The 14,784-nt window shown below is 36.1% G+C and overlaps 1 protein-coding gene across 1 annotated transcript in view; it reads right to left on the bottom strand.

The window, feature by feature from the left end:
• The window catches only part of ELP2 (elongator acetyltransferase complex subunit 2), a 93,633-nt gene that overhangs the window by 21,856 nt on the left and 56,993 nt on the right, over positions 1-14,784 (bottom strand). The window contains exons 4-8 of the mRNA XM_014306333.2: positions 13,110-13,195; positions 11,529-11,679; positions 10,241-10,318; positions 6,242-6,306; positions 653-719 (exon numbers count right to left, since the gene is read on the bottom strand). Coding sequence (XP_014161808.1) covers positions 653-719; positions 6,242-6,306; positions 10,241-10,318; positions 11,529-11,679; positions 13,110-13,195 — 447 coding nt within the window. The remainder of the gene's footprint in view (positions 1-652; positions 720-6,241; positions 6,307-10,240; positions 10,319-11,528; positions 11,680-13,109; positions 13,196-14,784) is intronic.

Genomic DNA, 14,784 nt, shown 5'->3' on the forward strand with positions numbered 1-14,784 from the left:
GATTCAAATTCTCTACTATTTTATAACACATTAGGAATACGTCCATGATTATAAGATGTGGAAGACATGGTAAGCACTCTACATGTTATACATATACTTCCCTACTATTAATGAGCCTTTGCTTTTGGAATTCTATCAGTCTCAATAATTGTCAAAATCTCCTTTCCTCCTTTTTTTTCTCCAGTCTTGTAGCATCCTCAAATTCCTTTTTTGGTTTTTTTTTTTTGTGTCATTGCAATAACTATTTGATTAGTTAATGCCTGAAAAAATTTTCCTCGTAATTTCCCAATTAAAAAAAAAACAGGGTGGGGGGGAAGCAAGAAAAGAAAATATAAACATACTATTTCCCCCTACTCTTCCTCACTCAGATACAGACATTTGTATATTGAAAAGGCAAAGTTGCTAAAACCCCAATTTGTTTGCATTAAAATACCAGTCAGGTAAACATACCTGAAACAAGCAAGAAAAATGTTTTAAAAGGATACAAAGTTTCATCTTGATTTTCAATATCAATTACCACCATCTCAGGAAAACAAACATCATAACCACAAGAGCTTAGGTGCTACAGTGCATCAAGGTCAACTTTTGGAGGGGTAAAACACTAGTACTGCCATTAAACCACTATTGCACTTTATTCATCTTGCATACTGACCACAGACTGCCCACTCAACACCTCTTATCCAATCTTCATGGCCAGGGAGTATTAACGTTTTCTGAAACTGAATAAAAACTCCTGTTACATCACAGAAATGCACCTAATGACCATGCAGTTATCAGCAACACGCTTTATTTTTTCAAGTCTTTTATATTTATAGCTTCTATTATCTGAAACAGAGAAAAAAATAAGCCACAACTAAGGATTGTAATTTACACACAGATTCAAGACGGGCCTTTTTTGTTTTGCCACCACTGGATAAGCACAGGTAACCCATACACGAGCAGGAAAGGAGGTGAATTTAAGGTGCACACCTTCAAGAGGCTACAGTCTCTCTTTGATAACTCTGAATTTTTTTTAAAGTTTATCAGGCTTACTGTGATGCAGGTTTGATGTGACAAGTAATTTCTTGTATTTGTGTGAAGTGGATACAACTGCAGATGATGAAGAAAATGAATACAGGTAAAATCAAGCATAAAAAGAAGAGTAAATGCTTTGACATTATTTTCAAGAATTAATTTATATTTATATATTTATAATAGAATATTATTAATAAGAATCAGTTACAGCACTGGAAATATTCTGTATGTTTCTTAAGTTTATTGACAAAAATATTGAAAAAAGGAAGGTATACATCAAGAACTGCTGATGGAAAACTCTACATGAACACGGGCTCAGGAACACCAGAATGCAAACACAGTCTGGATTCCCTTTTAAGAACTTTCACTAGTAGTTTATTTTCATTTATAACATATGTAACATTACTGTTTTATTTTGACTCAAGTACAACTATTTACTCCCTACTTAGAATTTAACCCATTTCTGCTTTTCTTTGCCCAGAAACAGCCCTATTTCCACGACATTTTTTTATTCCAAGTTGAATTTCAATGTCTGAAGTAACTGTTACAGTTAAAACACTAGTTAAAACAGTTACTTTAGTATGAATAACTTATCACATTATTTCTGGCATTATATTCTACTAAATCCTTTACCTAGGCCTACTTAAAACTACAACTAAATGAGTACAAGTCTGCAACTGAGGTCTCTCTTCCAATCTGTGACAGGGAAAAAGAAAAAAGGAAAAATTTGTATGTGTATGAAAAATAATCCATACTCAGAAATTGGTGCCTCTCTCTTTGATCCAACATTTCTGATATTCCCCAAAACCACCTTCCCAACAAACAGTGTTACTCTGCCTCTCCTCATCACACATTTGCAGTCACGATCATAAAATGGTTTCATTTGGAAAAGACATTAAAGATCATCTAGATCCACCCTCTCCAGCCATGAGCAGGGAGACTTTCCACTAGACCAGGCTGCTCAAAGCCCCATCCAACTCGGCCTCAAGCTGCTCCAGGGATGGGGCATCCACAACTTCCCTGGGCTACTGTTCCAGTCTCACAGTAAAGAATTTCTTCCTAATTTCTACTGTAAACCTACCCTCTTTCAGTTTGAAGCCATTGCCCCATTTCCTGTAACTCCACGCCCTTGTAAAACATCCCTAAAACTACAGAACCATCTATATATGAGATACATGACCAGAACAGGATACATGATCAGACTAAGCTGATCAAATACTTCCAAATCAGAAAGTTTAGGCCTTAAGAATGTGTTCTCACAGCCACCTAGGCCTCATTTGGCTGGTCACTTGTGCAGCCACTGGCACTTCTAGATAGGGCATTCCAGAGAGATATTTATGTTAAACACCTAACGGGTAATGTGTAAAGGCAGGAAGGAACAGTCCAGGAAGTGACATGAAACAGCAACCTAAAGATTGTTCTGAAGATGACATGCTTCTGGCAATACATAAAAAAATATCTTCAGCAATTGATATTTCAGATAATAGATAAAACACATTTATTTAGTAATTTATATGATCTTTGAGAAAATGCTCTGTATTTTATAGTCATTAAGGTTAGTTGGTAACTTTTTTTCTAACTGAAAGATTTGTTCAGGCTGAACTGTTGCTAACATCCTTCTCTTTCATTGTTTCTTAAACACTAAAACAGTGTATGCATCCCCTGAAACTTGACCCTAATATTAATCTCAACACACATCTAATCATTTTCTCTTTTCAAGGTGTTGTGGTGTGGGGTTTTTTATAATTACCCATCTTACATCAAAGAGATCTATTAAGAAAAGCAACCATTTGTTTTCCCTTAAAAGAGTAAAACTAATTATTTTGAGATTATTAATACCACCCCACATTTCTAAGTCATTTCCCAAACAGGTTTTTAGGCACTACTTAGCTTGAAGTCAAGCATGCAGTTCTTTTGTGCTGCAGAACAAGCATATTTAAATAGTCAACTAGAAGTCTGTACTAATTTTTATATGCTTACATTGAATAGACCCAGTGACCTATTCACATGATTTAAGGTGGAGGCTGCTGAGTTTTATTACCTCATATTCACTCATGGCAGTAATACCAGCACCAGATGGTGTATGAGGCCCCACTGCTGAAGAGACATACCCCCAAGCCCCTGAAAATGCATCTAGTCCCATAAATGGACATAAATGCTGCTTTCCCATCCCTATAACATCATCCTCCACTCTTCACCCATCTGAGCAGAGTCAGTACAGTGGCTGGAAAACAGAGGTGAACACAAGGGCTGTTACTGTATACAGAAGTGAAGCATGAGGAACACAACATTCTTGTCATATGATTTAGTTTAAGGTGGTCTGGCAGGAGCACGGAGTTGGAGCCAGCAGTCCTTATGGGTCTCCTCAGACTTGAGATATTCTAAGATTTTATGATTCAGTCAAAGTTTTCAAGATATTGGTTCCCATAAAAATAAAAACTGCTGACTGAAACTGAGCAAGGAGGAGCATATGCTGTTATGCTAGGATTTTTAGTATTTTTTTTGCCCTTTCCTTTGAAGTTATGTCTCTTGGCATCCTATATTCAGTTTCTTCAGATGTATTCAGTTCTAAAATTGAATCAATATAAAGGTTCGTGCAGATGCACATGGTCATTACTTTTAGATGATTCAAAGTTGCTATTATTGTCTAGGTTCTATATACACCAGTGTTTTGAGCTGTCATTCTTCTCTTTTTTTACAGATTTTATGGTCTCATATTTCTTCTCTGTTTCAGTTTCCACTTGGTCCTCACTGGATACATAAGAGGTTACAGTGCCAACAGTTAAATATAACAAAACCTCCTGGTCTGACTACTTCACAGGCTTTCCCATGCCTCTTACCTAATCTCTGAACATTGTTGCTTAGCAGCAATCTGGTCTCTTTCCTTTTAAGCAAAGAAAAAAGCTGTTCTGTAGGCAGCACAACTAATGAAGCTGTGGACATGCCCAGCACACTCTGCACAACTAATCCTGCCCACACTTTGGGTACATCTCTTTCAGGACCAGGCTAGTAGCCTGGCTAGTAGTTTGGTAAATTTGGCAAGAGTGGTCCAAGTCTTCTGATTTTTTCTCCAGCAGACACTAGATGTGATATCTCTCCTTTATGCAGCTGTTAATCTCAACCGATTAGAAAGAGCCTGAATTATCTTTGATTCATCCCCCTATTCCACTTCTCAACTATGCCAAACTATTAGGGTGGAACCCAAAACACATGGCACACCATCTTCTCAGAAAAACAAAGCTCAAATAGAAATGTTTTGGTTTAAAACTCTAATTTAATCTGCTGGTTTATTTACTTGCCCTCCACCGGCTACATCTGTAGATGTTATATCCCTAGCAGGAAGACATATGGTTTCTGAAAGATTTTTCCCTGGATACTTTTATAAATCAATACCCTCTTCCAACAAGTCAGAAAAGCAAAGAATTCATTTTCTCTCTACTATATAACACAGTAAAGGATCTGTGGGTAAGGAGTCTCAAAAGATGAAAAGCATGCCCACTCAGTTTTAAAAACCAAGCAGTTTTTAATGAATAAATACATTTTGACTGCAAAATTAATGAATTTACCAAAAGGTAGCCTGAATTAGCTAAGGAAAGATGCCTCATCCTCCCACAGAGTCTAACAGTGAGTGCCCTTTAAGTTTCATAAGAATGCCCTATTATGAATGCATGTTCTACCTCTGCATTCATACTCACATTCATAACAACCTTTTCGTGGATGTTAACTAAAGGAAGTGCTTTACAAGAGTCACTGAATTAACTGAACAGAGCTACAGGCCCTTACCAGTAAGGGAATGACACAGGAGCTAAGATTCTAATCACTCTCCTATGCCAAGTTCCAGTAAAAAATGGCAAGGCTATAGTAACACTTCCTTCAAATACCTTTAATACTGCTAAGAAGCCATAAAAAAGGTGTCAGTAGATCTGAGAACCTGATGAACGAGATTTAGCAGCTAGGCAGAAATTCATGTCAAAAGGCTTGCAAGGTTGTTTTAATTATGTTAATAGTTGTAAAGCACAACACAGACTCTTCTCTTTGAGGCCTGCACAGTGAGGCCTTCACTTAGCTAGAAGAGATGTTCTGGAAAGTCACGATAGACATCAACAAGAAGTCCCACCTTATTTAAGAGATATTCTGAACACCAACTCTGCCACAACAGCTGGTGAAAATACTTTCTGAAATTGAAACTGTGAAAAATAACACATGCAAAACAAAACTGCACACCCCTTGTATAAATCAAGTTTCCTACCTCCAAAAAAAGAGAGCACAAACTTGCTTATGAAGCTTAAGAGGGAACTTGTTAATTCAAGTTACCTTCCTTTACCCTCCACAGACTGACTGCCTTTTAAAATGGCAGACTATTGTTATACCAGAAAGTTTGGCCAACAATGGACAAAATAAGTTATGTATCTGAATTTTTGGTAGTCAAACTGTATATAATTTGTTAACCTGAATCATACAAAAAACCAAATTTCCAACTCTGAAGGAGAAAAACCAACCACACAGTCCCTGAGATAAAAGTCTTTCTTTAACACATTGAGAATCAATAGTGGCATTTTGCCGTTGCTAATTCCCAGAGAATTAATTAAACTGACATAACTTAAAATATACACAGGAAAAAAGAAAAAAAATCTAACCAGGCACAGATGCAAAAGAGGACATAACATTTCTCTACTGCTCAAAAGGAATATTTATCTGTATGAAAAACTAAAAATTCCCAGCTTCCAAATAACACATGAAAAATATGTGCTTTTATAAGATCAGATACTCCTAAAAATACTTTTTTTGATGTTCAAAAGCAGTCAAGCATAAAGGGCACACTTAGCAATAAACATAAAATTCCTCAGAAGTCATAACAGTTTCATTATAAGAATTTATAGAATGAAAGTAATATCATTTCCATATGAACAACGCAATCCTGGATACTTAATAAAGGAGGACAGTTGCAGCAATTTTGTATCAGTGGGAATAGCAGCAGGCTACCTTCACACAGGGGAAAAAATTAAGAAAAACACTTTCATGCACTGAATTCAACTTCAATATTCGGCATGTGTACTTCATCATTACCTGGAAAAATGGATGAACTATTTGAAAAAGGCTGTTGTATGCAATGGCTACATAGAGACAGAAAGGACTTACTAAAGAACTTGGAAAAAATCACCAGCACATTTGAAAAGAAGCAGAAAACTCAGTAATGCTCTGAGCAAGAGACAAAAATTGTAATTACCTGACCATTCTGCTGTATGAACAAACTTATTTTGCAGTCATCACCACCACAAGCCAGTATTGGTACTAGAAAGGAAAAGAAGGTCTTCAATTTTTTAAAAGATCTAATATTCTAGGACATGAAAAAATATAAATAATGTAAAAATCAATATAGAAATATATCTAAATATAACAATACTAACAGACAGGCAAGTGTGATACCACTTTTTAATGTTTTCTACATTAGCTGTCTAATAAATTAGTATCTTAACACAGAACTCAAAAAATTATTTTAACTGCAAATAATATCTATAAATATTTAAGATGCTAAAATGAGTAGCTTGCCTCAAGCTCATATATGTGTAGGAAGTTCAAGTATTAGAGTTTTTAATGAAGCTTTCATTCAAGACTACTCAAGTCTTGAGTAGCAGTTGACTTCCACTGGCTAACCTAAAAAGTGCACAAACCCTGTAAGTCTAGTGAATCAAACCAGAGAAAGTTATGTCTGAGAAGGTTAAAAAAAGAGAAGTTAGGCAGTGTATTACTTCTTCTCTCCAATAGAGGAGGATGAGGAAAACTAGTTAACACTTACTCCACTCTTCTGTTTTTTATGTCATAAGGAGGAAGTGTTACTGCTAGGGACTGAAACAGTAAACAAAATAAATTTAGTATAAAACTATGAAGAAATAAATTATAAGTTAAGGGCTAGACATTTGAATTTCTCAAGTCTGGATAGAAAACTAGATATTAAATTTCACTAAAATCAACTACTTCTTAAAAAAAAAGCCTCCATGACATCCCTTCATATAGATAATTTTATCTTTACTATGGATAGATCAAAAATCAACCTGAATATTGATAATATGTTTATCCTCTATACTAATCTCTTCTTTCTACTTGTACCAAATTTGTGCCTAGTTATCCACTGTTCCTCTTGCACTTCTCAGCCACATTCCATATTCCCATAGTTCCATCACTTGCTTCCTCTCTCCAATCTCTAAGTCACAATTCACCTTCATCTCCTCCTCTCCTTAATAGGTCTAAAAAACTGCTTTGCATTGAAGGTCATGAGCTGCTTTGAATGAAGACCTGGTCATCAGGTCCCAAGAAATTAGGCAGGAGTGACGTTTTCTTCCATAAAACACAATACAATGGATGTTCTTGAAGACAACATCATCCTTTCCTGAGCAACACATTTTATGGGCCATTACTGTAATTACATATTTACTCAATAGAGTGAAACTTTAATTAAGAAAACCAAAGAGAGAATTATGATTTAGTTGCTGTTGAAGACAAGAGCAAATACCTTCACTCAAAAAGTTCTATCAAGAAATATATATCTAGCAAAAGTGGACTAGTATATAGTTTTTTATATAAATGCTTTGTGGTATTAGAATTTGGATCTGATCAAGATAAAATCCCTGCAGAGGAAATAAGAAAAGTAAGTTGGATAAGCAGAGCTTTTCCAAGTTCACTTGCTCTTTTTTTTTCACCTGTTGCAATTCAGTTCTGAGGAAACAATTATTTACTGTCAGAGGCCAAGCTACAGCATGACAATTATCCAGGTCATAGGAAGAATCAGACTATATGACAAATAGCTGATCAAGATTTGTAAAAACTAAATCCTATTGCCAGCATTTTAGAGGCAGAGTTTGTGTAGACACTGTAAGGCAAAAAGCAAACAAGCAACCAAAACTGCAAAAAGCTCTTCTTCGAGGCTAAACAGCAAAGGTACAGAAACTCCTTAATAAAGAGGCTGCCAGAGAAGATGCATTCCAGCTGCAAATGACTGCTCAGGTTTTTATGAGCAGTCTATCAGATTTCCCTATTTGACTTCTTGACAAAAGCGGTTCATTTTTTCTTTTTTATAATTTTTTTTCAAGGACAATCAGTTAAAATCCTAGGCATGAGGAACATCACGTGAAAGTTAGAGCATCCATTGCATATGTATCAATTTTCAATGCAAGCCTCAAATTTCTTTTCTTGCTGAAATTAGAGGTTACTATAAATGCTTCAGAAAATATAGTTTATGATTTTCAGAAAAGTAATTCTGTATTTAGTTCCTGACTTAAGAAATGCAGATTGTTCTCAAGAGAAAAACTACTTTGAATCCCTGTGCAGCTGACAACTGAGCCTTCGTAAAGATTTCTGAGCAACTCCTAAATTTATCATAATCATTTTTCCCTGAAGAGCATTAAAATTCCAAATTGCCATTAGAGATTAATGTTTCTGACAAATGATCAGCAATGATTTTTAATAATATATTTTAGCTACTTTATTTAGATTTCAGAATTAACATACTCCTCAGCTACATGGACTACTATGTCAAGTTTAGGGAGAAAACACTGGCTATGCTTTATTAAAAGCCCCTTTACAGATTTCTACAGGAAACATTTCTACACATTTACAGTTCAAAATCTAAACAGTTTCTTTGCAATTTTATCAGCAGAGGTCATCTGTATTGGAACTGGAACAAAAAAAGCAAATGTCTAGAAATCTTTTTTTTAATTCCACACAAAATGAAATTTTTGTGCAAATTGAAAATAATTTCAGTTCTTGAGAAAAATAAAGAACTCTTTTTCACTTTAGGAGTACTGTACTGCTTTGGATAACTAATCTGAATTGGGATGGGAAGAGTTCATAATAAAGGATTGTCCTGCTCTCAATGTAACTTTAAGCAACACCGGTTTTGGAGATTCTGGAAAACAAAATCCTTGCTACTCCACCATTCAAAGAAACGTTTCATCCAATTTGAGTTTCAGAAACACTTAGTTTTAAGAACTAATACGATAATTTTAATTTATGGTGTTTTCAGAATGTTTTCAGAACATATGGTTACTTCTCTTATATACTACATGATTTCAACATTGAACAGATGCACTACTCTAGAGCATTACAGTGAGACTTTCTTACCAGTACAGTATCCTAAATGAAGATATAATCTATTGTTTTGCAATGTGAATGTTATACTCAGACACCACAGGCACTTCACTTCTAAAGAATATTTACACTTGAGATAATGATTTTAATTTACCCTCAAGCCTTTTAACTTCACCTCAACAAGCACATTAGCGTATTTACAGGAAAAGAGAGAGGTGTAAATGTTTTTTAATGGTGCAGATACTGCTTTTGGTATCAGACATGCTCTGAAAACAGACATTTCCAAATGGGACAACACCTTGTGATAGAGTTTTCATTGCTCCCAGAATTATCAAAGCCAAAGAAAAAGGTATGCTTGTAGGCATATAATCAAAACAAGACATCAGTGTGGAATGCATGCAGCAAAGAGCTGAAAATTCCAAATACAGTAAGAAAATTTAGCACTTTTTCAGTTGGGAGCTTGGCAAGCCTCCATCCAGGTGAAAGACTCTAATGTTACTTAAACAGAAATTTAATTCAACACATCTATCTGGCTTGAGGATACGTCTGCTTTACCAAAAAAAGCTTCTACCTATTTACACAAAAAGAATATGTCTGTGGCAGCCTACAAATCTAACATTTCTGTTAGTAGAAACCTATATAAACCATACTGAACAGGTTAAAGTAGTTCAGTATTTCAAATTTTTTCAAATTTAAGATTGAATAAACAGATGATAAACACTGCTTGGAAACCCATGGTTTTCAATGCAGGCCTTCAGGTTTTTCTGAATTTTGTCCTTCAATTCAAACAACAAGAACAAATATGTGCAGCAGCACCACAAGGAGCAGGTGGAACTAACAGCATCATCCTATCACATTCATTTACAGCATTGTTACCCTGGTTTAAAGCTTTCCATTGCAAGAGTTCAAATAAGCAACTCCATCTGAATGCCATTTTGAAGACACTGTAATCAGTCTTTGTTTTTAATTACTGAGAAGAGTTCAGAGAAAATCTTTAGGTACAAGAATCAGCTTAAGCAGATTTCACAGGAAACAAAAACTGTGGCACACAGGTCTGGAGTTAGCAAAACAAAAATCTGTTTGGGTGATTTCTTAGATTTTTCTTCCTGCATTGATATTCAAGATGTGCAGCTTTACTTACCATCGCTGCCAGGCAAGAAGGATAAGCAGACATCCAAAACAAATCCATTTCCAAACTGCAGAATTTCAATGCATTTAGCTGGAAAACAGGAACAGACAGTGTTGATCTCATTCACTGTAACTATTACAATTACACTGTCATTTCCTTCTATATTATACAGTTAAAATTTCCCATCCACATTTATTTTAAGAAGCTGAAAAAAATCTACATTTTTTCAAAAGCATAAACAATAATATCATCTTCTGTGTGGCCATAAAAATTCATCCAGTTAGTTGGGTTAGAAGATAATACTGTGTTAAATCTATACAGCTTCACTGTGGTAACACACCAGAAGCAATAAATATTACAAAATATATCCTGTGGCAACAGCATTTACAAAACAGGAAAATAAAACTGAATCCATTTTCTACAACAGCAGCTAGAGAAATGAGCAAAAACCTGCAAACATCCTCGAGATCCTGGAAATTGTTAAACTGGTAAACTAGTAATCGTTAAACTAGTAAATAAACAAGAAGATAGCAGAAAAAAAAACCTGTCTACAGCAGAAGAATTAGCCCCTCTAGTACTGTAACCCACACCAGCAAGACAAAATGGAAAAGATGAGACTTCATGGGGCTCTTCGGGAGCACCAAAAATGCTTCAGGAACATGGGACTGTAGATTGGCAACTCCCACCTCTCTCATGTAGGCAAGGCAATACGAGATCTTCAAATACACCCGAGAAGGAAGAAAGTAGCTAAAGAAATGCAGTCACTAAACCTCAACCATCAAATAACACCTTAAATCTCAATTATCTACCCAATTCATTTCTTATGTATTTTAGAGTGCTGTTTTCCCCTATTTCTGTGCAAGGGCCTAGTTCAACAGAAGGTCAAGATCCCAAACTTCATTGGACTCAAGCCAATAAGAAAAAACAAGTGACTAGTTAAACCTCACCTTTCTAATGCCAGCATTAATCATTTTACTACATAATTCTACTTCACACATATACACAGCTAGTCTGCCTCCACATTACAGAGCAAAACAATGGTTCAGATTATCATAATCTCAAATTATATTTTTTAAAAAAAGTAAATTCAGGCCACACATCCCTGATGAAATATAAAGATAAATCATTCTGCAGAACAAATCTGACCCAAGGCTTTCCAAGAGTAATACAGTGCTTTGATGTACTAAAGTCTGACGACAAATCAATGTAGTTGCATCACAAGATCTTAGTATTTAATAGCTAATGGATAAGCATTCATCATTCTAATTTAATGTTATCCCTTACATTAAAAAAATGTTACCTTCTGAACCATGCCGAGACCAGATTCTCACAGTAGAGTCAGAGGCTGCAGAAGCTATTAGTACATTTAAATCAGGTTCATCTGACTGGCAGACAGCATCCACAGCAAAAACAGCTTCTGTGTGGCCTTTGAGAGGAATGCTTTTCACAACCTGAACACATGAGAAAATTTTACAAACTTTAAATTCCAGTAACTTATGTGAGAAAACTTTTAAAGCAACTTTGGGGAAAAAAAACCAAACTTAATATTTCAGGAAACCCAGAGAAGGGATACAACAACAATGAATATTAACTTCATAAGATTTTGTTCAAAACTAAACAGAATTAAATGTTCTTGTGTACACTACACTCTCACCATACTATAACTTCACCCTTCCTTGAGGGAAGTTGGAAACAGTACAGAAAGTTAAGAAAAGCAGTTTTCCTTCCTTTTTCTCCTGCTCTTGTCCCTCACCCTAAGGAACATCTTACAAAAGTTTGGAGAACCTTAGTGAAGGAGACAGAGCAGAGAACACAATGGAATAAGCAGCAGCTACAGCAGCTCTAGCAGCAATGTTTAGAGTCTTCTCACAAACCAAAACAGCTTTTTACTCTTCAAAATGCCAACATGAAAAACAAAACTGCTAAATTTAGACAATGAATACAGGTGATTCAATTTGCAATCTGTTCCTCATAAACACAAAGAACAAAGTGAGAAACTTTTAATTTTGCAACCAGCAGTCATCCAACATTTATTCAGATTTTATCATAGACAGACTTGACATCTCTTTCCAAAATACAGCCTGGTAGGCCTCAGTGAGAATTTTTGATTGGTTGAATACAGCCATTCCCAATCCAGCACTTAATAAGCAAGGTACTAAAAGCTAGATAAACAAGTGTGTTTTCCATCAAAATTTCAGGTCATTCAGAAGGCTCTTTCACACAACACTGAATCTCTTGCCCTACATTTTACAGTACAAATAATAAATTAGCATTTCTCCTTACTTTTCTCTATTTCTCTGAAAAAAGTCAATTGTTGCACAGATTTTTTTATTTTCATTTTTGTTAAATATCTACTCAACTTATATATCATCCAGGTAAGACTATCTATATACAAACCCCACACTGTTGTACAGATGTACCAGAAATCACTTGAAATGGATATAAGGAAACAAGGAAGAAGGATACAGAAAATGCCAGCTCAGAATGGTCCTCATGGTTTGAAGGTTTTAAGGTGGCTTAAAGAAAACTGCCACATGAGATCAGAAAGCTGATGCGTCAAGAACAGACAAACAGAGTGTTTCAGACACCTAAACAAATCCACTCAATGACTGACAAGTTCGTTAATTTCTTTACCAATGCTGATTTGAAAAAGATGAACCACAGAAAAGAGGAAACAACATTTATAGTAATACATAGCAAGACAGAGTACCAACAATTTCAAGGATATACACACTGGGTTCAATTAAAAAAAAACAAAAAACAGTCAAAGTGAAACAAAGAAACAAATAGTATGAACCAGAAATACAAACAAAACAGATAATTTGTGATATGTGAGATACTACTGCAGAGGGAGATTTGAAAAGAGATTATTCCTGCTTACCTGATTATTCCATGTTACTGTATCTTTCCATTCCCAAAGAATAAGTTGTTTATCAGATCCACCAGAAATTAACTCTGTTTCAGAAGCTAAAAAATATGCTTTGGTTAGTTCAGTGTGCACTTAACTTTGTAACAGCAACATAAGCAGGTGTGCTGGTTATTACACACAAAATATCACTGGTAACCAAAGCTTCCACCGAAATAAAGTATGGTTAACAGGAGTTGCACTGTGCAGAACTGGTTTAGAGCAAAGATATTCCCTAAGAAAATATAAAGAGAAAATTCTCAGGACTATTTAAAGTTCTGTACAAAAGTGGTAAAAATACCTTTCCAGAAGACCCTCAAATCCAACAGTGTAAATTAATCTTTGGGGGTTTGTTTGGTCTTTTTGGAAGATAGGAAAATAAAGCAAGAGAATTTAAACAAACAGAATTCAAAGCTTCACAAGAAAATTTAATTCCCAAGTTCCCAGAAAATAACTTCTTTAAATCATTTTTAAGAAGAATCTGTTTCAGTGCACCCCGTTGAAAGGATGGCAGTTTATATCACTATTAAAAACTGAAGTTTGCACCTCAGTACTTCTCAAAAAAAGGAAGCAGCACATTACATTAACAGTCTAATAGTCACATTTCTCTTCTTCAGTGAGAAATGCCTAAGAGCAAGAATATATGCCTATGAAAAGCCTGCACTAAGCAATGTTAAATCCTGGAATTACTATCCAGCAAAAGTCTCATAAATGTCTTAAACATTTGAGACATAAATGTCTCAAACATCTACCTAAAGACTCTTTTTTTCAGCACATAACCTCTATGCCACTTCAGAGCTTTATACTCAGAGATTGCTGAAAAGGCATTGCAAATCAGTTTACAAGTCAAAACATGCAAAACTCCAAATGTTACTAAAGAGACTAGTGGAAGAAAAGCAGCACAAGCCATCGACCAGTGTGAGCTGCCACAACCCCAGGCAAACATCCTCCTGGGGTGCCCCTGGCTGTGGGGCCAGGAGCAGAGATCCCCTCACCAAGGAGCTCACCTGGGTTTGGCAGTTCACACTCCTACAGACCCATCTGTTAACATGAGGCCACATCTCGAGTACTGTGTGCAGCTCTGAGCCTCCCAATTCAGGAAGGGCACTAAAGTGCTGAAGCAGGTCCAGAGATGGGCAATAGAGCCAATAACGGTCTGGAGCATGCATCTTATGAGTGGCTGAGGGAGCTGGGGGTGTTTAATCTGGAGAACAGGAGGCTCAGGGTAGACCTTATCATTCTCTACAACCACCTGAAAGGAGGGAGTAGCCAAGTGGGGGTTCATCTCCTCTCCCAGCTAGCAAGTGAAAGGATGACAGAACACAGTCTTAAGCTGCACCAGGGAAGGTTTAGGTCGGACATCCAGGAAAATTTATTCACAGCAAGGGTATGAAGAATGGGCTGCCCAAGGAGGTTGTGGAATCGCTGCCCCTGCAGGTATTTTAGGAAAAAAGGGACGTGGCACTCAGTGTCATGGTCTAGTTGACACGGTGGTGTTGGCTCATAGGTCGAGCTCAGTGATCCTAAAGACATTTTCCAAACTAACTGACTGTGTGAAAGTTCCTCCTGGGAAACTAGGCTTAAGGCGAAAGGATGCACTGCAAGGCTCGCAGTTCCCTATTTCCCTTGAGCGTACAGCGCAGCCCCGCTG

The sequence above is a fragment of the Geospiza fortis genome, unplaced genomic scaffold (assembly GCF_000277835.1).
Source record: "Geospiza fortis unplaced genomic scaffold, GeoFor_1.0 scaffold206, whole genome shotgun sequence".
NCBI classification, from domain to species: Eukaryota; Metazoa; Chordata; class Aves; order Passeriformes; family Thraupidae; genus Geospiza; species Geospiza fortis.